Source organism: Pyrgilauda ruficollis, unplaced genomic scaffold, assembly GCF_017590135.1.
Source record: "Pyrgilauda ruficollis isolate IOZ18807 unplaced genomic scaffold, ASM1759013v1 scaffold16, whole genome shotgun sequence".
NCBI classification, from domain to species: Eukaryota; Metazoa; Chordata; class Aves; order Passeriformes; family Passeridae; genus Pyrgilauda; species Pyrgilauda ruficollis.
Genome location: NW_024514764.1, coordinates 12,947,580 through 12,971,905, shown reverse-complemented (window position 1 = coordinate 12,971,905; position 24,326 = coordinate 12,947,580). Strand labels below are relative to the sequence as shown.

Below are 24,326 nucleotides of genomic sequence, written 5' to 3'. Positions count from 1 at the left end.
ACTCCCTGTTTGGAAATACATGTGCAGGCTGTGGTGCTGGGGATGGATATTCTAACAGATAAATTATGAGTTCTGTTAGTTTTCCAAGGGCAAGGCTCATTATTTCTGTGGCAGGAGCTGGAGGCATCACAGCCTGCAGGGTACATGTTCTTCAGCTTAGCTGAGGAGAATGCAAATCAAAAGCTGTTGTGTGAAGTCAGTGCACACTGCCAGGAAGTCTTGCCATTATTTTCTTCAGTGCCTTTATCTGCAGTGCTGGAGGTTCTTCATTTTCTGAAAAGGGACTTTAAAGGAGGGAGACCCTGCATGGTGTTGGAAATGTTCAGATGTCTGAGCTGGAGGGAGTGCACCTTTCAGAGCTGTAAACTCTGAGCCTCCACAAGTAATGCTCCCAGATCCTTGTTTGATGGAGTACAGGTGTTTCCAAGGGTGGTTGATACGCTGGGAAACTCCTCCATGGAACACTGCCTTTCCTGCTGGATCCATACATCACTGTGGTGTGCAGGGTGTTACTACTTCAAAAGAGAGGGAGAAGTGATAATCCAGTTTAACTCAACATGCAGCAGTGTCACAGAACTGTTAATCAGTTACTTCTCCTCTTGCACTCTGCCTAATTTCTTGGCTTTGGAGGAGTTTTCACAGAGCTGCTGTGTGATGTGTTAATATTTGCTTTAGTGGAGATTTGGACCCTTTTGCTGTGAGTACAGCATCCCTGTAACTCTTCTAAAAGTCAAATATAGACCAGTTTAGGCATTTTTAAAAGTACTCAAGCATTGGTTTGAATTGGGGGTTGTTTAGTCACTTGAAATCAAGGCTTTGAGGACACTGAGTTTAGAACTGGACCCTGGAATAGGGCCAGGCACAAGTGGAGTGTGCTGAAAGCAAGAGCTGAAAAATGAGGAGATGAGAATGTGCTTCAGTGCAGCCACTTCTCAGTGGGGCCAGTAAGAGCTCTGGAGTGGGAGCCTGCTTAGAGGTGCCATTTCTGAAAGGATTGGATTTCTTAGAGAGAGCAGTGAGCGCGTGTTCCTTGTGGCTGAGCGCACATGGTGGGGCCAGCTGATCCTGTCCGGGTGCACAGGCTGTGTTTTGCAAAAAGGTTTGGCAGATGGGACTTCTTGTCCCTAGGAAATGCTGTTCTGAGAAAGGTGACCTTCTGTGCCATTAGCTCTGAGTGCATGGCCTAAAGGCAGCAGGTGACAGTGACAGCACAGGGACAGCCTCCAGAGAGCTGCAGAAAATGCTTTTGGGCTCTGTTCCTTATGATTTGGGGCTGGTTCCAGGGTTTTTCGGTGATTTGTTAAACCTGAGAGACCCATTTTTGTCTGGCCTGTTAAAGTCAAGTTTGGTACATGCAACAAACTCGAGACTTGAGTGTGTAGCAAAGCAAACAGGTTTCAGAACAAAAGTCAGGAGCTTGCAGGAACCAGTTTGGCCGTGAAATTTTTAATTTTTAATTATCAGCCCCCAAATCTGCCTTTCACCTGAAGTATGAAATTTGCCCATCCCAGGAGAGGCTTAGAGCCAGATGCTGCTGGGTTTTTCCCTCACTTTGGGTGTGGGCTTCTTGTCAGTGCTGAGGGCAGGCAGGAATTGCCCTTCCTCCTCTGCCACATCCTCCCTGGATCCTTCATGGGGAAGGGCTCAGGAGACCCAGGAATGGCATCCTTCCCTTCCCACCCCATTCCAGGTGGCGAAGAATTGAAGCTCATTCCGGCTTTGGGTGAGTAGAGCTTTGCTGGTAGACACCAAATTAGTTGCCATTAAACCAAGATTACTTTTACTGCTTTTTAATTATTGATTTCCATTGGTTATTTTCTTCTGGCAGTGCCTGGCTAATTAATGCTCACACTAATTGGCACTGCCAGAGGGTTTGTGCCGTTGAAGGGCAGGGGAGCAGAGTGGTTTAGTTTTTTATTTCATTTTATCTCCTTAAACCTGTTGCATGTGCTAAAATCTATCAACAGCTGTCATAGTGTTTAAAGGAATTTGAAAACATGGGAGTTTTATGTTCCCTAAACCTCTTTTCTCTTTATTTTTCCAATCCATTCATTTCCAAATATTTAAATTAAAGCTCTTCCTACCTAAGCTTCAGCAGGCTGATGATAAATCTTATTTCTAGCCTAAGTGAAGATGGCTTCATTTTCCAGGAACTATAAAGGAAATGCCAGCATTTGGCACTAATGGGTTGACTTGAGCTGTTTTCACAGTCTGAGCAGCTTTTGGGGAAAGATCGCTGGGGAAAAGTGAAGTAAAACTCATTATTTCCTTTGGAAATGTTGACTCTAATTTGCTCTACAACCTTTACCTTCTATGTTGGAGTCTTTTTGTACATAATTTGTATAGAAACTGTGTAGAAAAACTTCATACATTAGATAAATTTCATTGCTCCTAGTCATGAAACACTTTTTTTAATAAATTACTTTCTGAATGAAAACAAATTTCAGCTAGAGAAGAGTTTAGGGGAATGGTTCTGTTAGATTTATTGGAGGTAGAGAGTGCTGTAAATGTATGTACATATTTTTGTGGAAGAGTTGAGGTCTGATTTCTTGGAAATATGGTTCTGTGCCTTTCTGAAGCCTTTGCAAATACCTTATTCTCTGACTGAATATACAGTTCTGTATATTTAAACTGCTTCCCAAATTAATCTGTATTGCTAAAAAAGAATCTTTCATTAACAACAGAGGAAGAAACAAAACCTACAGGGTTTGCTGAATTCAGACTATAGTGTTGTTATGTGGGAGAAAAAATCCCAAACAACCCTCAAAGCTGGATTGTCAGATGAAAATCCCAGATATAATTACTGAGTTCTGTGGAAGCTCTGCTGTTTCTAGCCCAGCTGTGGATGAGCACACTACAGGTTATTGGTGTCTTGTGGCAGTGCTGGAGACACAGAATTTTTATTTAAAAACAAATTTAAGCATTACATTTGGAAGGTAATTTGCAGCTTCCAGTCTTGCTGGTCCAATCCCGGAGCACAGAAATTGCAGCTGGGATTTGTAGAGTTTAGTGGAGCTGATGAATGAGCTTGGTACCACGCAGTGAGATCCCTAAATGAAAAGCCAATTCTATGCAAATTCCATGCCTGGAGAAATACATCTTCATCTTTATTGTTTCCTTTCCTGCCAGGGGCACTTTCTCTGCATTTTATTGCTATGTGGCTTTAATTTTCAGAATATTTACAGTTACCTTTGGAAGAGTAAGCAGGCATGTTGAGTTTTTTGCATGGGGAAGGTGGGGTTGATTTGGATTTGAGAGGGGGATGAGAGATTTTGTTTGGATTTCTTTCTCTGTCTTCCTACACGGTACTAAATGAATGGAGAAAAGAAGTTGTTGAAAATACCAGTCTGTGATTAAGGCTGTCAAACTCCAAATCAAGAAAAGTAGCAAGGGAATTAATGTCAGCACTCAGGCAAAATGCAGCACTGCTTCCCTATGCACTCCCTTGTCTGGGACCTACACAGCTGCCATGGTATACATGGAAAAAGATGTTGGAAAAGCCAGTGGTGCTCTGTATCCTAAAAACATGGCAAGGTGGGGGAAATGGCTAGATGAACCTTTGGGGAAGGGAGGGATGATGAGCTGGTCCAAATCATTCTTCAGCTCAAAATAAAGCACTAGTGAGACTTTCAAGGGCAGTTGTCCCCAGCTGAGGAAGGGTTCTCTCGAATTATCCTACAATGGAAATCCAAAAGGAAAAATTCCTGGCTGTTTTTAACTCTGAGTGCCTCCCACTCTGCTTCTGCCAGAGGTCCTGGGCCACACTGGCAGGAGCCTGTCAGGAAGCTCCCCTGCTCAGACTTGCTGAATTATTGGACATGGGAAGATAATGGAGCAAAAAAAAAAAAAGCAAAAAGTCATTTTATTGGCAATGTTGGAAGCATTTTTCCGCCTGCCAAATGTTCCTTCTGGATACGAGACACTGCCTGAGGGAGGCTGATAAATGAATTTCCCTCATTTCCTGGGCTTTGGTTACAGAGCTGCCACACACACAACTTGTAGTGGAAATTTGTAACTTGAAATTGCCACAACTCTGGAGAATTACTTGGTTTGCTTCAGTTTTTTTGAGCAGTCCTGCTTCTAACCCAAGCCTAACCTCTCACTGAGGAAGAGGGCTAATTGCAAATTGGGAAGCCAAAATTAACCCTTGCACCTGTGATGCAGTGTTGAATCAATATTAGATAGCTTTAACCAGGATGCACTGGTGTGTATGTATTTAAAGCCAGAAATCATTTTGTGTGACCTTCCCAGGAGTATTTAGCTTGAAGAAATGGCATCAGCTGTAAAGGAGTGGTTGGCACATTTCTCCTGGCATTTTGGGGACTGGTTATGTCCAGTGGAAGGTGTCCCTGCCCATGGCAGGGCGTTGGAATCAGGTGAGCTTTCAGGTCTCTTCCAACCCTGCCCTTTTTTCCTTTGTGAACCAACCAGCAATGCCCATGCAAGGCCATTTCCAGCTGCCTGTATTTGGAATTTCACTCACAGGCTTAGCTTCTGCTCTGGAACAAGAAGTTCCTTGTCATGTTCCCACAGTCTGGAGGAGACATCCCAGCCCACCTCCTGGCCAAGGAGCCATGAAGTGACCCCCTGTAGTCCTGAGGACTGATCCAAGCTTTTCCAATGTAGTCTGTCCTCAAACCTTGCACAGAGTAAATGAAAGGTGAGGATTCTGAGGGTGTGGAAGGATCACAGGAGGCACATCCTGGGGTTTGTGAGCTGAGGATGAGTCAGTGGCATCAGCTCCAGAGCCAGAAGATGGATGGAGCGGGTGAGGGAGGGAGCAGAGCAATGTAAATTCATCCCTGTCAAAAAGCTTTAAAGTTCCCTTCCCTTTCCTGCCTCAGCAGAACCACATGCAGGTTACTTCTGATTCTTTCTGATCCATTGAAAAATTAAGTTTTCCACTTGCTTCTCTCTCCCAGACCTCCTTGTGACATGGGTTTTGCATGCTGGGATAGCTGAGGGTTTGGGGCACTGATTGAGGCTCCGCTTTGCTGAGGAGGGAATGTCTTTGTGGGCACCCTTTGGAGACTGCTGAGATGGGCATGAAACCAAGCAGCATAGTCTGGAAGCAGCAGAATTCTCATTTGCCATGACTTTAATGTCTTGAGGGGACAGATGGGCTGTTGGGAAGGGTCAGATTCCTTCAGAAGGATTAATGTCCCTCATGAGCCTCCCTGTTCCAATAGTGCCAAGTCATCCACCCCTGGATTGCTCAAATGTGGTCCCAGTGTGGGTGAGTGAACTCCCTGAGTAACAAACTCCTACAGGAGAGCTTTGTGGCCTGCAGGGGCAGCTGGAATTGCCAAAGCCCTGTTTGCAGGGAGCAGGGGATGTGGGGCTGCCTGGATTGAGGCTGAAGTGGCAGTGAGGAGTGCACAAACTTCTGTGTGCATCAGGCTTAGAACTCCTGGGAAACAAAAAAAAATATTTAACCTGTGGTCAAAAACTCAGAAAAAGAACCATGGAATGGTTTGGGTTGGAAAGGACCTTAAAGATCACCCACTTCCACCCCTGCCATGGCAGGGACATCTTCCACTATCCCAGGTGGCTCCAAGCCCCATCCAGCCTGGCCTTGGCACTTCCAGGGATGGGGTTGGCACAGCAAGACCAGTGTGCTAGGAAAAAAGCTTTAATTTCTGTTCCTTACCACAAAATATGTGTTTAGAAAGCTCTGCTAGACCTTGAGCACATCAGAACATGTTATTACACCACATTTATCATCAGTGACTTGCATGCTGGTCATGCCTAATTACTTCTCTTCGTTCCTTCCTGCAGTTTAGAAAAAGAGTGCATCCATTTTTCCATACATCAGGCACACTGGGAGCTCCTTTATCAGCTCCTGGTCCATAAAAATGGAAATGCATTACCAGTTGAAAATGCTTCCCTGGGCATATTTGCCAAATGGGTTTTGCAATAGTGGCTCTTCATTGTTAACTGGGAATGAAGCTAGTGGGGAGGGATTCCCAGTAAGGAAAGTGGTGGGTGCATTTGCCAAGGGTCCTTCTTGAAAAGAGATATTAAAGATACAACTTTGCTCTCTGACAGTGTTCCTAGGGTAGCAGGAAATGGCCTAGTGACTGTTACCCAGGGAAGCTGTGACAGACATCCACAAAAAAACCATTGGTTTGATAGACTCAATATATATTTATGTTTCCATTATATTTCCACTAAATATTACTATTTTTCCATAATATTTAAAATATTTACCACTTAGACTTGCTACTCCAGAGAGTCAGAGTTAGAGGCTGTGTTGCAACAGTGAAGTTACTCTGCCCATTCCAAGGCAGAGTTTTAGGGATAGCTGTGTGTCCAGAGGATTCTCCTCTCCATCTCTTGAGGTGTGGGGGATTAATTGCCCTGAACGTCTCCTTTCCAGGCCAACTCTGATTCCACAGTCTGAAAATACAAATTCCTGTGTTTCCACTGCTCTGCATTTCCCTGACAGATTTTTGCAGGCAGATGTGGCTGTAGGATTGAACCTAGTAGGAAACGAGGTGGATTTCTGTGGAGGACTGTGGTGTGTACATGGAACTTCAGGCTCTTAGAGGGAAGGCAGAAGAAGGAAAGACATTAAACTTGCATCAATTATTCCACCTCAGAAGTTTCTCCAAACCCATCAGCTCCCTGCCCTGCCCCACTGCAGTGCCCTGTGCATGTTCTGGGCTGTTTCACCAGGCTGCTGGAGGGGAGCTGCTGAGGGAGTTCTTTATGATTACAGACTGCAGTCCTTGCTGTTCCTTTGACCTCTTTGCAAGTGGAAAGGACAATAATTCCCATTCCTCTGCTGTTTTGTTTGTGTGGCTCTGTGGCACAGACCCTCTGAGCCCACTTGGCAGGGCAGTGTGTGCACCAGGCTGGTCCTGGCAAGGGCCTCACAAATAAACAGGGATTTTGCTGGTCCTGGCAAGGGCCTCACAAATAAACAGGGATTTTGCTGGTCCTGGCAAGGGCCTCAAAAATAAACAGGGATTTTGCTGAGCTTCTGAAATGGTAAATGTTCCCAGACAACTGAGCTACATTATTCTTCCCCACCCTACTCCAAAAACATTTCTGTATGGAATTATTTGGAAATTTATGTTGCACAGACGTTTTGTATCTTATTTCTGCCCAAATAAACTTTCTGCTTTGGAGTTAGTTTTTCTCTGCACTTCAGGCAGTGTGAGCAGTCACTGCCACTGACAGATGTAACTGCTGTCACTCTCCCCAGCAGAATTTGTTCTCCTTTTCTCATGCCAGGAAAATGAGCCTTTGTGCAGCATGTGCTGGGATTGCTCAGACACCTGACCCAGCAGAGGAATAAGCTCAGCACAAAGAGCTGCTTTTATTGTTTTTTATGGATGAGCTCCCAGGTTGGGTTCACCCTGCAATTCCTGGGTGAACCCAGCCTGGGAGTGAACCCATTCCTTGGAGCTGGTGGGAAGGAAGGAGGCTCTGCTGGAGCTGAGCTGTGCAAGCTGGAGAGTCAGGCATGGCATCTTAACAAAGTTATTGAATCTGCTTTCAGAATTCCTCCTGTGGTGGGCTGGGTGCAGCTTGTGGTAAAGGATTTTTAGGTTCTTAATCAGATATTTTCTAGAGAGATGCTTTCTCATCTTTATGCATCTGTTACCAAGTGTTTTGCCAATGCAAGATTGTTTTAGGATTGTTTGCACATGGAGGTGCAGAATTCCCTGTCTTGCCTTCCAGTGCCAAACAAGTAATCAGAAGTTTTCATGTAATGACCAGGTCAGTGTTTAAGGCATCAATTAGACAATTGCACAGTCAAGCCCATGTGTCCCCAGAACTGCTGAGAGGAATGTTTTAAATCCTTTGGGATCTAAACAAGGATCACTGGGGGGTGTTTGAGGAGTCTGACTCACTCAGTTATCAGAAGCAGAGATGCCCATACATCTGCACATGGGAGGCACATGGAATCATGGAGTATCCTGGGTGGGAAGGACCCACAGGGGTTATTCAGTGTCAGTGCAGGACACCCCACAATCCCAGCCTGTGCCTGGGAGCATTGTCCAAAGGCTCCTGGAGCTCTGGCAGGGTCAGTGCTCAGTGTCCACCTGCCTGGCACAGTTTGGTGGCTTTGTAGTCCTTGTAGCTCCACACTTTTGGGCCACTGTGCTCCTCTACCTGCTCTGGTGTTTTCATGGATTGTGTTGTACAGGTGATGGAATCTTCTGTGCCCTGCTCCACGTGTGAAATCAGAGCAGTTGCCAAAAATCTGCCTTCAAGAATAGCTGCAGTCAGACACAGCACTCACCTCATTTGGAAAAGATGTCTTGATTGCTCCCTCCTGCTCATCTCAACTCACTTTTTCATCATCTCTTGGTCTTTAAATCATCTTAGCCTTGGTGAATAAACACTAAATCCTACCCCATTTATTATGCAGATGATCCTATCATTGTTGCTTGATCACCCTCAGTTCTGCATAAATTAGTTTCTTTGTGTAGTGGTTAAATGTATTGGTTCATTTTATTTCATAGGAAGCAAGGACAGAATCTCTTGGCAGACCTTTGGAGATAAATGAGGCTGAGAAGGTGATGAAAATTGCCATTAACAGCGTTCTGGTAAGCAAAATAGTGTTTATTTAATTGCAAAATTATAATTTTTCTGCTGCAAGAAGAAATTTGCTCTTTTTATCAACAGCCTGGGGTAACAAGTGCCAAAGCCATCACCTGCAGCTGCAGTTGATGCATCTAAGAGCTGCTCTTAGCCTCTCTAGTGGGAGAAAACACACTGTAGTCATATTTCCTGCCTCTGTTAGGTGCTTCACCCCAAAAGCTGTACAGGAGAGATAAAATTTGCCCAAATCAGCACAGAAATCTACACCCTCTACCCTGGCTCTGGAGGCAGGACAGCTGAGCTGGCCAAGGGGTGAGTGAGAGCTGGCACTGTGCTAATGAGGATTCTGCCAGGGCATCCCTGTGCTCCTTGGTGTGAAGGGCTTCTTGTCTGTCCTGCACTTGCCAGCACTGTCCTTGCTCCAGTGCCTGGCTTCCTGATTTTCTGAGCCTTCAGCTGCACTGTGTGAGGGAGGAGGGAGTTAATTAACTCCAAGTGATTCCTATCAATTATTTCACTGCAAACTCTATCCAGTCCAAATGTTTGACTACAAAAGTGGAGTTCCAGGTTTAAACAACCAGTGGATAATCAAGAGAGATTCCAAGCAATCTTCCCTTATGTTTTGCTCCTGCCTGTGTGAATACTAAATGTTGTTAATGTGCATTTCTTACTCCAGCTGTAGAACTGATGAACTGAGGGCTGCGTGAGAGAGAGATTGTCTTCCTGGCAAACAGCAGTGGCACACACTCAGCTCATTAATCCTGGCCCAGTTCATGGAATGACCTGTTGGAGCTGAGCAGCCCTCACAGCTGGAATTCCAGCAGTGGAATCCTCCCTCTCCCTCAAAAGATGCTCATGGTTTCTTTTTCTTGAGCCTGAGCACACTGAATGTACTCAGCTCATTTGAATGAATTGGAATATTCCCACTTCCCCTCCTGGCTCCTGTAGCACATGTTGAAATGTTCAAGATGCTTCCCAGATTTTGGAAAATATGGATAAAACAAAACTTAGGAAAGGATGAAGATATTCAGATATAGGAAGTTCTTTATAAAACTGACTTGTATCTTGAAGAGAAAAGAAAAATGGTGGAAGCTTAAAATTCCCTGAAATAGTACCAAGAAACAAATGCATTTCTCATCTGTTTATTCAGAGAGAATCATGGAATCATTAAGGTTGGAAACAACCTGAATGATTCCATTGAGATAAAATCCAAAAATACCTTAATGATGCCAAAAGATAGGCTTCTTCCTGCCTTCTACTGCTTCTTCATTGAGAAGGAAAATTAAAGTTACAGCTGTGGGGTTTTTCCTTCTTTAAGAATGTTGGCAAAAAAATCAGGTATTTTACATTTGCAAATGTCCAGTTAGTTCATTTTCCTGGCCACAAAGAACTTCCAAATTTCCACTGCCTACTTGACTAAACACAGATGAGATTATCCAGAACCATGTTCAGCATCTGAAAGATAAATGTAATTATCCCAGTGCCAGCCATGGTTCACCATCCTTCTCTTTCAGGAAGAAGTCCAAAAGACCAAAGACATGTTGAATAATGTGGCTTTGGATGAAGCCAGTTTGGAAGCCAAGATTGAAAAACGAAAATTGGAGCTGGAAAGAAGCCAGAAGAGGCTGCAGACTCTGCAGAGTGTTCGGTAAAGATCACGAACTGGTTATCTACTGCAGGAAGGAGTGTGAACAGAAAGGGTGGGACTGGTGCAAACAGTCCCTCTGTTCCCAGAGGTTTCTGGTGCTCACCACCAATTTGAAAAATTCCTTCTGTGGCCCTTGTCAGGATCAGATCCTCTGAGCACTGGTACAGTCTGCCAGAAGATTCAAAGAATCCCAGACTGGTTTGGGTGGAAAAGCACCTTAAAGCCCATCCAGTGCCACCCCTGCCATGGGCAGGAACATCTTCCACTGTCCCAGGCAGCTCCAAGCCCTTTCCAGCCTGGCCTTTGACGCTTCCTGGGATCCAGGGACAGCCACAGCTTCTCTGGGCACCCTGTGCCAGGGCCTGCCCACCCTGCCAGGGAACAATTCCTTCTCAATATCCACTCTAAATCTCTCCTCCTTCAGTGTGAACCCATTGCTCCATGTCCTATCACTGCAGTTCCTGATGATGAGTCTCTTTCCCTCCCTGTAAGCCCCACTGGATACTGGAGTGTTCAGGTTCACAGTTTGGGTTGATTTCTGGCCCTTAATTAATTTGCAGGTTTATACAATGTTCAGTCTGACCTAATATAAAAAAAAAAAAAAAATAGGAACTATTAGACAAGGGAGTGGTGGAAGGAGTGACCTGGATTCACATCCCTGTTTTATCAGCACCTCTTTGCAGGATGTGGATTGGGTGGGTGTGGAGCTCTGAGCAGCAGCAGTTGTTTTTGGAGTGCATCACTCAGCTCTCAGGTGTAATGACATCATCACTTCATCATACTGTCTAATTAAACCTGTAATGACCCAGGACACTTTTGTAGCAAGTCAGTCCCCAGCAAAGTAGATGATTTGCCAGCCATGCTACACACTAACTTTGTGCAGTTATGGAACAGTAGGATAAATAATCTAACATTGCCTTCTGAGGGGGCCATAATGCTGCCTTTGTGCCTGTGTGAAAGGAAGAGGGAGTTGTACACAAACCCCTTCTCTTTGCTTTATGTAATTCCCAGGATTGTTTAGTGAGGGACTTTGTCTTGAGCTTTTATTCTGTGAAACCTTAAAAACAAGAGGTTTTTTGGTTTAGCAGATATGGAAGGGCAGCTGCAAAACCAAAATTGCATTTCAGAATTCTGTATATACAGAGCAATATTTATAGACCCCTAGAGTCACAGAATGGCTTGGATTGGAAGAGACCCTAAAGCTCATCTCATTCCAAGTCCTTGCCATGGGACATCTCCCACTGTCCCAGGTTGCTGCATGCCCATAAAGCCTGGCCTTGAGCTCTTCCAGGGATAGGGCAGCCCCAGCTTCTCTGGGCAGATTTCACTGAGTTCCCCGTGCTTGCTCTCCCCAGCCCTGCTTTCATGGATGAGTATGAGAAGATTGAGGAGCAGCTGCAGAAGCAGTACAGCACTTACCTGGAAAAGTTCCGAAATCTGACCTACATGGAGCAGCTCGTGGATGATCATCGACGGGCAGAGCAGGAGATGTTTGAGGTAGGACACTTTGGAAATGCTCAGCAGGACTGTAGAGCCTGCAGATCCACAGAAAATGTTTTAATTCCCTTTTCCAAAGCAGCACATGAGGAGTTGATTGAGTCACTGGCAGGTGAGGGACAGTCCAGTGACTGTGGCTGCTCCTGGCCAAACACAACAGCACAGCTGCTAAAGTTAAGCCAGTTAAACCAGTGCAGTGATGCTTCTTGCCAGTCTCTGCCCCCCTGACTCATTTTCAGCTGCTGGATCTTGTTTGTGAAGAATGTTTTCAGAATTTCTGATCTTCCTTTTGCTGCATACAATGGATGTGTTCACTTCTACTGTCTGCTGATGTATAAGGGTTTCTCAACACAAGGCTCTTCAGTCTCCTCAAAGTATCAATAGAAAAAGCCAGGAGCAACAGTGAGGAGATCAGATATGCTGGGATCTTCCCTCTCATAGACTTCAGTCTTGTTTGGCAGAATTCTGCCTTCTCTTGACTTGTGAGTTGTGTCAGTTCAGTGTGATTATCCTCGTGGACAATCTGTATCCTGTTTTGTTCCAGACTTTTCTTTGGGGTTTACTGGACTGCAATGTTTTCAGCTGGCCTTTCCTTCGACTTCCAGCAGCTTCTTGTTTTGTTGTTATCTTTCTCACAGTCATTACCCACTCTGTCTTCTGTTCTTCTTGAAAACACGTTTAGTGAACCCTCTGCCCTGGGATCTCAGTGCTGCTGGGAGTGCTGCACCTGGAGTTACAGAATCACAGCATCCATGGGGTTGGAAAAGACCTCTGAGACCATTGAGTCCCACCTGGGACCCATCCCCACCTTGTCACCAGCCCAGCCCTGAGTGCCACATCCAGGCTTTCCCCAGGAATGGGGACTCTACCACTCCCTGGGCAGCCCCTTCCAGTGTTTAACAACCCTTTCCATGAGGAAATTCCTCCTGATGTCCAACCTGGACCTCTCCTGGCACAGCTTGAGGCCATTCCTTTCTGTCCTGTCCCTGTTCCCTGGGAGCAGAGCGGAAAAGACCTCTGAGACCATTGAGTCCCACCTGGGACCCATCCCCACCTTGTCACCAGCCCAGCCCTGAGTGCCACATCCAGGCTTTCCCCAGGAATGGGGACTCTACCACTCCCTAGGCAGCCCCTTCCAGTGTTTAACAACCCTTTCCATGAGGAAATTCCTCCTGATGTCCAACCTGGACCTCTCCTGGCACAGCTTGAGGCCATTCCCATCTGTCCTGTCCCTGTTCCCTGGGAGCAGAGCCTGACTCCCACCTGGCTGTCCCCTCCTGTCAGGAGTTGTGCAGAGCCACAGGGTCCCCCCTAAGCCTCCTTTTCTCCAGGCTGAGCCCCCCAGCTCCCTCAGGAATTCTCCAGACCCTTCTCTGTGTGCTCCAGACCCTTCCCCAGTGCCCTGGAGCCACTCCAGCCTCTCAATGTCCTTTCTGTTGTGAGGGGCCCACATCTGGACACAGCGCTCACACTGTGGCCTCATCAGTGCAGCCAATTAACCCATTGTTAATCAATGCTTTTTCATTCCACCACCACCTTTGGGACACAGGGAAAGCCATGCTATTGAGAAGTCTCAAATATTTTGCTGCATTATTTGTTTGAGGGATAAAATATCTTTTCAAAGCTGATGTGGGCATTTGGCAACTTGCTAATCCCTCTGAACTAGTTTCCCATCAAGCCTCTCTTCACAAGCACTGTGTCTGTACAAGTTTTTTCATCTCCTATCTGAAGTCAGTTCTAGCTCTGTGTTCCAGTTCTTCACCATATCCTTGCCCCCCACTCAAAAAAAGTCTTCAATTAAATAATAATCTTGAAGTGAAGCCTAAAATCTGATTTATCCCTTCTGTTCAAATGCCACTGAGACTTCACAGCCAGAGGAGAGATGCTTTGAACTGAGCTACCTGAAAGTGTTTATGAATTCAAGAGCAGAACTTTGTTAATGAGTTATCCTCAGCTCTTTGAGGGATTTTTGTTAAAAGATAATAAGACAAAGAAAAAGCCTTTGTCATTCATGGCTGTGCCGTGATTAGAATATGGAGAGCACACTTTATTTTCCTTTTTTCTTCTTTCTCTGAGACTCCTGGGACCCTACCCATATGGTTTGGTTTGTGGTTGCCTAGGATAAGCAGGGAACAATGCTTCAGTCTAGTGCAGAATTAAAAACTATAAAAGCTGATGACAAAAAAACACTGTTTTGCTTGGCACATTTCTATCAGCTGTACCTAAAAATACTTGGAATATATAAAGGATGAGACTGTGACCATCTCTTTGTGGGCAGGAGCCCAGTGACTCAGGCAGCCACGAGTGCTTTGCTGCAGAAGCTGTTGCTTTGGTAGGAGAAGAGGGCTGTGTGTGTGTGTCCCTCTTCCAGCCAGATATTCAGAGGTGCTGGAGTCCAGACTGGGATTTGAAGTCATTGTCAGATGTCAGTCCTCAAAATCAAACTCCAGGACTTGGGGACTGAAAGAGGATGAAGAATTTCATCTGGAGAGGAGAAGGCTCCAGGGACACCTCAGAGCCCCTTCCAGGGCCTAAAGGGGCTCCAGGAGAGCTGGAGAGGGAGTGGGGACAAGGGATGGAGGGACAGGACCCAGGGAATGGCTTCCACTGCCAGAGGGCAGGGATGGATGGGATATTGGGAAGGAATTGTTCCCTGTGAGGGTGGGCAGGCCCTGGCACAGGGTGCCCAGAGCAGCTGTGGCTGCCCCTGGATCCCTGGCAGTGCCCAAGGCCAGGCTGGATGGGGCTTGGAGCAGCCTGGGACAGTGGAAGGTGTCCCTGCCATGGCAGGGGTGGCACTGGATGGGCTTTGAGATTCCTTCCAACCCAACCTATTACATGATTCTTATCTGGGTCCCAACTAAACCAAGAGGCTTGCTGGGGAACTCCCACCCAAACCAGTGAGGGGATGCACTGTTTAATCCATTTTGGGTTAATCTCTGGTCACCCTGGAGCACAAGGATGTGTCTGTCACTTCTTTTGGTCTTGATCTGCTTTTCAGGTGGTTCTTCCACACTTTGGCTACTTTATGGTGAGCCAGAACTGTGGGTTATTACATGCTTCAAAAAAAAAGAGAACATTTTGCTCCAGAGCAATGCTGTGCTTGTTGTCCTACAGTTTATAATCTTGTGTCATTTTCAGCATCAACAGAGGAAAAAATAACAAGGATAATTACATTTAATCTATTTTAAAACACACTCACTCCAGCTGTCAGATACACTGAAAATTATGTTGATTTTTTCCCCCAACCCTGATTTGTCTTTTGTTCCACCAAACAAATCTTAATTAACTTCTGCAGTAGCAGCATGAGGCAATTCTTTTATCATTGCTGTGTATTTGCTAAAGAGCTTGCCAGCAAAAAGCATCAGCAGAGTAATTAGATTAATCCAGCACTCCCTGTGCTGTTCTGAGCTCTGCTTCCTGGGCCCCTCTCCTTGATCTAGTCCACATTTTTAGGAGTTTTTGTTCTGATTGAGAGCCTGATGCTGTTGCTGAATAATGAGCCTGATCTGTGCTGCAGTTGGACTCAGAGTGGTTGGGTATCCACAGCCACCACCCTGGGCCAGAGTGCAGCTCCTAATTAGCAAAGTGATTTAAAGATTTTAATTAAGTGCCACTAAGCACTTGAGGCATTCCAGCCCCTCCAGAGCTGGTGGGTTTGTACATTTTCAATGTGTTTTCTCCATGCTGTGGTTGTCCAGCCCCATATGGCTCCTGGTGTTGTCCTGAGCCTCCTGATGCTTTGCCTGCCTGTGTCAGTCACAGGGAGCAGTGGCTGGAGTGTGATCAGTGGGAGGCTCCTGCCAGGCACTGGGCTGAGAAATCTGTGTTGAAAGAACTGACAGGCTCGTGTTGAGGCTGAGCCCAACAGTTAATTGGTGATGAAGCAGCTCCTGCTGAGCACCTGCCTGTCTGATGTGGGACCTGCTGAAATATATGAAAAATACATAATTATTTGGCCATTATCACCTGGAGAAGGCAGAAGTCCACACATGAGTCATCTTTCCAGTGAGTTTCTCACACTTATTGACAGCTGTCATGCACAACTTACTCATGGATCCAAGGAATTTAAACAAGGGCCTTTTGTTTTTGCAGTTTCCTTTGCCTCCTTTACCTCTTTTATTCTCCTTCTGTTTCTTGGTGCTGTTCATGGAATTAATCCATCTTCCTTCAGTTCTGTGCCAAGGTATGGATTTATGAGCTATGACTCCTCAAAGATTGTGTCTTATTTTTCTGCTTTGTAAAAAGATTCAGCACAGTTAATTCACTTTTACCCTGTTTCTAAGATGGAATCATTTCGGATGTTTAGACACAAAAGCTATTAGAACTTTGGCTGTTCTAAGAAACCCAATTTTCAGGGGTTTTTCAGATTTGGGGGTTGAAATTCTCTCTGGATTATAAATGAATGCCTCTCTTTTAAAGGACAGCACAGGCTAATACAGTTCAAAAAGGTGGTTTTGGAATTAGCTTATGTAATGCCAGAATAACTTGGCAATTTCCTTCAGCATTAGCCTTTTCCCTGGAGAGAATGTGCTTATTCTTTCTTGTGCTTCTCAGAGGACACCCCAGAAGAACTTTGCTCTTCAGCTGCTTTCTCCTAAGGTATTTTCAGACTGTTTTTGTGCTGCTTGTGTGTAATCTCAGCTGAGGAGTGCCATGAAGTGCTGGACACAGGGATGAGGATGTTCTTAGCCACTCAGTCTTTTATCTTTGGTGTGGGATTGCTTAAACTGTTTTTCTTTTCATCATGATGGAGTTACCAAGGGCATGTAGAGATAGAACAAGGGGGAATGGGTTCAAACTGAAGGAGGAGAGGTTCCCCTTCCAAGCCAAACCATTCCATGATTGATTCTGTGGATTATCAGTAAACAGTCCTTCATGATTAATCATGCAATTCCAAATAAACAGACTGTGTTGTGACTTACCCTTTGCAACCTGCCCATCCCAAATTAAATCCCCTTTTCATTAAACTCTTTTTAGCAGAGCTTCTGAATATGCATATAATAATAAATAGGGATATCTGAGTTCTGCTCCACTCTGAGTCTGTGCTTTTTGCACTGAACTAAATTCACCATTCCCACTGTGACAGCTGTTTGCTGCAATAGCCAGCACAAGGTTAACATGAAAAGCAGATGGTTACAGTCTTTAATCTTTTAACTAATGTACATTTGAATTATGACTGCTTTAAACATTTTACAAGTGCCAGGAGAGCACTCCTGGTGCAGCATTGCTGGACTGTGTGGAATGTCAGATGTAAAAGTAAGCACAGGCTGCTGAATTGTTGGTTGTTTCTATTTTGGCATTTAGTTCAGTGTGCAAGGGTGACAGTATTGGTGCACTGAGATACAGAAATCAGTGGGGAAATGTGGAAAAAATTAGAGCAGGGGGAAGGGAATGCACAGAACGGGAAGGGGCAGTGGAGCGTAGGAGGAAAGGACAAAGAAATTATTGGCTGAGAAATGATGATCACAGAAGGGAGAAGCTGGAGATAGAAGGTGGGAGGGTGTGTGGAGAGTGCATTAGGGAAGATGAAAAGGTTCTGTGTGCATTTATTCCACTGAAATAAAATTCTGCAGTCCCCTGGCAATACCATGGCAACTGCCCTGAGGCAGGTCATGCCTGCCTGCTCCTGGGCTCTGTTGATACTCTCTCCCATTAAAGCTGTGGGAGAACTTTTTGGGAAGTACAAACAATTGAGATCAGTTCAATTATCTCAGTCAGATCAACTCAGTGCTCAAAGATCTGTGTTTTCATAGGGATTATCTGGATATCTGACGTGCCAGGTGGGTGACAAACTTGCCTTAGGATCCCAGATTTGGGGCTATTTGACTCACAGCTTCAAGTTCTTCATGTCTGACACACTCCAGAGCTCATTTTATCACAGAGCTAGAGATCAAACAAGAGATTATTGAATCCCAAATCACCTACAGGCTTTTCTGAGCAATGGAAAAAATTCATATTCTGCTTCTAGCAGTCCCTGGAGGGTAAAGAGGTTCCTTGTGCCTCAGGGCTTGGTGCTGTGGTTGGATATGAACCCCCTGTGAAGGTTTCTCAGTCTGGTTCTTTCTTGCTGATGTTATAAATTTGTGCTAATTCTTTTATAAATTAAATAGTCTGCATTTGGGGAAAGAACACAGAGAGGATGTGCTGAGTTTTGCAGGGTGAGTTTGTCATGACAACAGCTGTTTCTGTGAAGGATGAGATGTAACAGCTCTCACTGACAGCATGGCTTGGAAATCCAGGGATAACTGTCACAAAGAGAAATCAGAACTCTCTGATCTCTAATAAATTCAATTCTTAACTTGTCTCACTGAATTTCTTGTGCAGTGACTCCAGTGGAGAAGAAGCAATGCATGAGAACAGTCTCCAGTGCATTCCAAAGTGCTGCCTTCTAGATTTTAAATCTTCTCTTTATGCAGCTTCATTTGGGAAGAAGATGAATAAATGTGTGGTTCATGTTATGGTCTTCCTGCCTTCCCTGCATTATCCTTTTGAATATTCACAAAGACTTTAGATATCTGATTTATGTAACAGAAATCACTTGAAATTCACTCAGAATAGGAGACAATCAGATTACTTGAAACAGCACTGATCAAGAAGATCAATTTATATTTTTCCCCAGAGATCAACATTTAAATCGCTGAGAAACATTTAAACAGGTTGAAAGAAAAAAGCTAAAATAACTCTTAATTTAGGACTGATGTTTGGTGCTTTGCACCAAATGACATAAGCAGATAGTGTTAAAATGCTGTACAGGAAATTGAGGAGGTTTATGCTCTGCTGCAGGAACTTAGTGGGGAAAAGGAGCTGTGAGAGTGGCATTTTGATTTGCATAAACATGCATAATCTGATCAGGTGCAAAACAGTGAGGTCTGAGTCTTTCAATAGGAAAACAATTCTCAGTTTTCTGACTGTGTGAGAGCAATTCCTCATTGAGTTCTGTGAGATGTGGCAGTGGAACACTGTGCACTCTGAGATAAATGTCCTGGCAGCAGCCTTGGCAGGGGCTGGCAGGGGCAGTCAGTGCCCTGTGCAGTCCCTGCCATCTCCTCCCAGAGCTCTGGGATGCTTTGGAGAGGATTCTAATGTTGGGATAACCCATGGGCCCAGCTCTGCATTTCAGCAGCTTTGCAGCAGGGTCAAACATGAGGACCAAGGAAAGTAAGAAATCTCAGGACAAACTGCACCCCTTTCTGCCTGGGGGCTGGGGTCATATTTATTTTGCTGAAAATCCAGTTCCATTCCCATTTGGACTTCCCTTGTGCTTGATGCAGTTCCAAAATCAATGGAAACCTCCACTGTAGGACACTACATTGTGAGACTCCCCTGATTTTTTAAATTTGCTGACCTGTGAGTCCGAGTCTCCTCCTCAGGCTTTTTTTCCATCTGTGAGAGGACTGAGGAGGAACCTGCCCTGTGAAGCAGGGTCTGAGTGCCCTTGGCAGTGCCACACTCCCTGGAAATCCCTGCTGGTGGCCACCTTCTATTGGGAAACTCCAGAGAGTGCATCCTGCATCTCAGTTCCTGCTCAGCCAGCAGCGTGTTTAAACCAACAGCTCCAGTTTCTTACTCCATGGAGTAAACTGGAGTGGAGCTCTGCTGTGTCCCTGCCATTCCACGGTGGAGAGCAGAGCTATGGAAACCAGAGGAGCAGGAGGTGTGAGGTGAAACCTGCTGGTGTTGTCCATTGCTTAGAAACTATTTACCTGCTCTTCTGTGTTAAAGAACCCAAGCCTGATGGATGAACAGTCCTAGAAGCAGTGCAAGTCACTCACCTGCACTTCCTTCTCCAACCCACCCCAAGGAGATGTTTGAAAATAGTTTTATTCCAGTCATTTTAGGAGTGGGTGCAGCATTGTCCTGGGGAGCAGGAAGTGGGAGTGCAAATGTTTTCAAGCTGGAGAAATGGTAAAAAACAGGTCTGTTGTTCCTATGCTTGGGCTCTGACAAGAGTTAGAGAGAGGCTGGATGGTGCTGCCACTTCATTTGGGTGGGAGATCAGGAATAAACTGAAGTGTTCGTCAGCCCCCTTTTGAAGATGCTCTTGCTGTGAGAAATGGAGGTTGTACTGAGCTAATTATCTCAAGATAAAAGGCAGCAGAGTCCATTATCAGTTCCTGGAACCCTCAAGTTCACCAACAACAGCTGCCCTTTAATATGGTAAACACTCTCCTTGAAAAGCCTGAGCAATCCTGACCCCCTTGAGCATTTGAGCTTTGTGCCACAGGCAGAGATAATTCAGGAGTTGGAGTCTGGCAGGGATGAGGCAGTGACTGCTCTGTGGTGCTGAACAAGACTCTGCTGTGCCTCCCAGCTTCCAATCAGTGTTAATTTGGATGATGATTTCTTCAGGCACTGCAAACTGACCCCAGAATTGTACATTAATTCAAATAAATTACACATCCAAACAGTATCACTTGTAAGCTCACTACAATAAAGATGTAATCCATGAAGGGAATGTTCAATGAGCTGTTATTGAGTCATTAGAATTCATCCCTTCCACAAAAGCAAATAGGAGAAATGGAGAGTTGTCATTAGGGGAAATTTGCATTGTATGTAATGCTGAATACAGAACACATCTGATACACAGGATAAAGTCCATCTTCTGTCATGTTATTTCAAGTAGTAATGAACTTGTCTGTGTTATTGCTGACTTGAAGCTTCTTGTATGAAAGGATTTTGACTGGAAAATTCTAGAAAATGTTAGTCTGGAACACTTTTTTAACTTCTTTCCTTAGTTCTGTTTAGATTTCTCTCAGTGCTGGCAGATGATTTAAAGGCCTGTGTCCTGCCCTGCTCTCAAGCATCCTGTCCCAGTGCCTTCCCAATCCTTGTGTCTGCTGTGTCTGCACAGTGCTCCTGAGCTGTGCCCTGCCATGGGCACTCACACAATCCTCAGGAAAGAGCTCAGTGCTGTTTCCTTGGATGTTCTGCTCCCTGGGCTCTGGCCTGTTGTTCCTGGATGGGTCAGGAGTATTTCTGACATCACAGAATGGTTTGTTCTGGGAGGGTCCTTAGAGCTCATCCAGGGCCCTGGGCAAGGACACCTGCACAGCCCAGGGTGCTCCAGCCTGGTCTGGAACCCAGCACAGCACAGCAGTGCAAAGGATTTGAAAGGGAAAGTTTTCAGCTGGGCTTTGCATGTTGTCTTTTGTGGTTTTTTTGAATAGAAAACCAGTCAACTAAATCACTTTTAAACCTGCCTTCTTGGTCACTGACTGACACATTCATTCTGTCCCAAGCAAGGTCAGCTGTGACATCAGACTTTATCCAAGGACAGAGATTGCAGCCTTTTGAGGGCAGCTGTGCACTGTTTGATCATTCCAATAGAAAACCTGTACTGTGCACAGTAAAATGGGCAGAAAGGTTTTATATTACATCAAAAGTCACTCCAGAATCGTGCCAGGGGGAGAACTACTGGATTCAATGAGTAAATTACTCATTTACTGTGTGAGGATACGAGGGGAGAGCTTAGAGAGAAGCAAATAAAGTTCACACAGAGCATGAGCTGGCCCAGGTCAGCAAACACATCCCACAGGGTGAGAACAAACAATTACCAAGCTGCCATTCCTCACCCTGAATGATCTCCTGTTGAGTTCCCAGAGGGAAGGTGTTGGTGTCCAGGTTATGGAGTGTGCTGTTCCCTTCCAACTCCAGTTCATCTGTGGGTATTGCAGGGCTGGAGCTGATGAAGTCACGACTTGCCAAGTAATTCTGGGAGCTTTAGGAAGAAGTGTGTGAGAAATGTTAAACCAGTCTGATTTTAAAACAGTTGCAGTGGGCTGGTTTTGAATGCACTTCACTCTCTGGCTCTGTGCAGCCTGAGCTGGTATTTCTGAGAGCTGCATTGGTGTAAATCAGCCAAAAATCCCATCTTTTCCTGGCTCTGAAGGCTCTGCTGGACCTTTCCCACACATCCCTGATGGAAGTTTTCCTTCCTAAAGACTTTCCCCAAAACAAAGTCATCATAGCTGGCAATAGGACAAAGGGAAATAGCCTCAGGCTGTGCCAGGGAAGGTTCGGGCTGGATATCAGGGAAAATCTCTTCACAGAAAGGCATGGGGACATGCAGCAGTGGGGTCACCATCCTTGGAAGCATTCAGAAAACATATGTGGCATTTGGGGACATGGTTGGCAAATAAACCTCTTGATCTCAGAAGTATTTTCCAACCTTAATGATTTTGTGATGCTATGAAAAGCTGTGCTAGATCTTTTTTACTCTGATAGCTTTCCTTGATGAAACATTAGCCTCACATCAGAAAGCATTTGTGCTTTCCCCCTAATTTTCTTGATGGCATGAAAGATGCTCCATTAATGAACATGTTTGTCCTTGAAAAAAGGAACCTTTCAAGGAACTTCTGAGGTGTTTTGATGACTCCTCTTGATGAAAGTGCCCTTTAGTAGTGATCTAACAAGTCTAATGGATTATTTTGATAAATGTGAGTGCTGGAGCTGGTATGCCACAATTTATTAGGAGACCCCACATTTCTGTAACCCCTGTGGGATCACAGCTGATTCCTCCTCGTGTGTTCCCTACCATGGATGCACTTGTGTTCAGGCACATGAGATGGGATCCCACTTGTTTTGCCTTGACAAGGAACATTCCAGAGCCTGTTCACAGTGCCCTGTTTCTTGTCAGCACCATCATCATCACCATCATCATCACCATCATTGCCTGCCAGATCTCATTCAAAACCCTGCTCACAGCTGAGCAAGCCTGATGGTGGAGGTTCTTCTGCCCCTGTTTCAGGTGGATCTTGTCTCTCTGCCACCATTCCTCAGCAGAATAAAAAGGAACAAACCCTGCAGCACTGCAGTCAGATCTGGTCAAACATAATGAAAGCCATGTTCCCATTCAGAGCGGGAATTTTGGGGGAGGTATTCGGCAGTAGTGCAGCATCCAGGAAACATCATCTCTGCTCTTGGAGAGCAGCTCCAGGTGGGTTGGAACCTCCTGTTTCCATGAACTTCAGTCCCTTTCCCGTTGGCCTTGGCAGATTTCCTGTCATTGAGAGTTGTCACATTCTCATCAGGCTCCTCATGATTTCTCCATCTTTATCTCCCTCCTGCTGAAGGATGGCCACTCTCTTTTCAAAAGCAGCTGCCTCAGTGTGGCAGGAGCTGATCTCAGGTGCTTTGTTCAGTCACAAAGCGGGGAGCAGCTGCCCAGATGAAGTCGAGGTGAGCTGAGCCCTTCAATCCAGCAGCAAATTGGTTTCCTTCCTCTGAGGGTACTCCAGAGCAATGTAAATCACTCCAGAAAAAAACAGAAGGAAACACTGTTTTCCCTTGCCAAGATGAAAATATTAGTGAGAGATTTCTAGGACCGGGAGAGTGTCTGAGAACAAAAGGAATAGTTAAGGCAGAAATTGAAATGCTTGATCCAAATGCAGAAAGTCAGTGAGCTCCAGTTGTTGTCCTGTGCTTTTGTACTTATTCCCTTCCTATTTCACCCACTCCTCTCCCTTTCCTTTCTGTTCAGTGGTAATTGCATCTGCCAGCTGGCTGCAGGGCACAAATTCTTTATATTAAAAATCCTGCTGGTGTTTTTAAAAAAAAACAACCAAAACTTTGAGGTTAGCTAAAATCTAAAAAAAAAAAAAAAAAAAAAAAAGCTGAGCTGTTTTAAATGGTCAAATACTGCATCATTTTTATTCTTCCTGATTTTGAGCTCTCAGACTTGCTGCTTTGCAATCTCAGGGACGGAGTTGTCTTCAGTCTCGTGATTTCTCATTAATTCCAGCTTGATGTTATGGTTTAACCCAAAACTCAGGAACATCAGGAACATCATAAAGGACAGGGATGAGGGACTGGCAGTCAGGTGGCTTATCTAAATCCTAAATCCTGGCTCACTGGCCTCGAGGCAGCCACTGAGTCAGTGGCAGAGCAAGTTGTCTGTGGGTCTCCTGCTGGGGGATGTTCTCCATGGTCTCTGTTTAAAAACAAAATCACCCCAACCACCCCTCCCGGCCCAGAGCCTGCACACTGGAACCCAGAACTGTTTTACTTGTGCAGAGAGCAGTAGATCAGAGCATATTAAAACATTCTGACGCAATTTATTGCAAAGACTTTCATAGTCAGGTGGAAAATCATCTGCTTTGCTGTTGAAGAAGACAGATACAGAGTATCTGAATTGTGTCATTCCAACTCCAGTCTACAAAAAACATTTCTCTGGTGTGCTGGGCAAGTAACAGTTCTGTAACAACAGAAAATGGGCGTCAAAAACAGCCCAGTTGATTGTACACATAGGTGAAACTTATTTGATTTAGATTCTTTGTGTGTCACAGAAGGTCTCTGCATTTGCTGCTGCTCCTGTCTGTGTGGGCTCTGTGTCACCAAGGGCCTGCAGGGAGGGTGGGGACATCACTGGTGACTAAGGACAGCCTTGCCCTGAGAGCAGGGACAGGTCATTAGCAGTGAGAACTCGTTCTGAGCTGCTGGGAGGAACCTTCTGCAGCCTTTGGCCTCTCAGCCAGTGGGACAGGCAGGCTGATCAGTCTCTCCCTTGGAGATCTTTAGGAGCCAAGAAGCTCCAGCCCTGAGTGCTGGGGTCTGATCCCACTGCTGGTCCTGCTTGGAGCAGCAGCTTGGGCTGGGACTTTGGAAGGTCCCTTGGAGCCAGGGT

The 24,326-nt window shown here is 45.3% G+C and overlaps 1 protein-coding gene across 2 annotated transcripts in view; it reads left to right on the top strand.

The window, feature by feature from the left end:
* The window catches only part of CLUAP1 (clusterin associated protein 1), a 55,066-nt gene that overhangs the window by 7,994 nt on the left and 22,746 nt on the right, over positions 1 to 24,326 (top strand). For both annotated transcript variants that reach the window (XM_041462148.1, XM_041462149.1), the window contains exons 6-8: positions 8,478 to 8,561; positions 10,071 to 10,204; positions 11,560 to 11,701. In XM_041462148.1, coding sequence (XP_041318082.1) covers positions 8,478 to 8,561; positions 10,071 to 10,204; positions 11,560 to 11,701 — 360 coding nt within the window. The remainder of the gene's footprint in view (positions 1 to 8,477; positions 8,562 to 10,070; positions 10,205 to 11,559; positions 11,702 to 24,326) is intronic.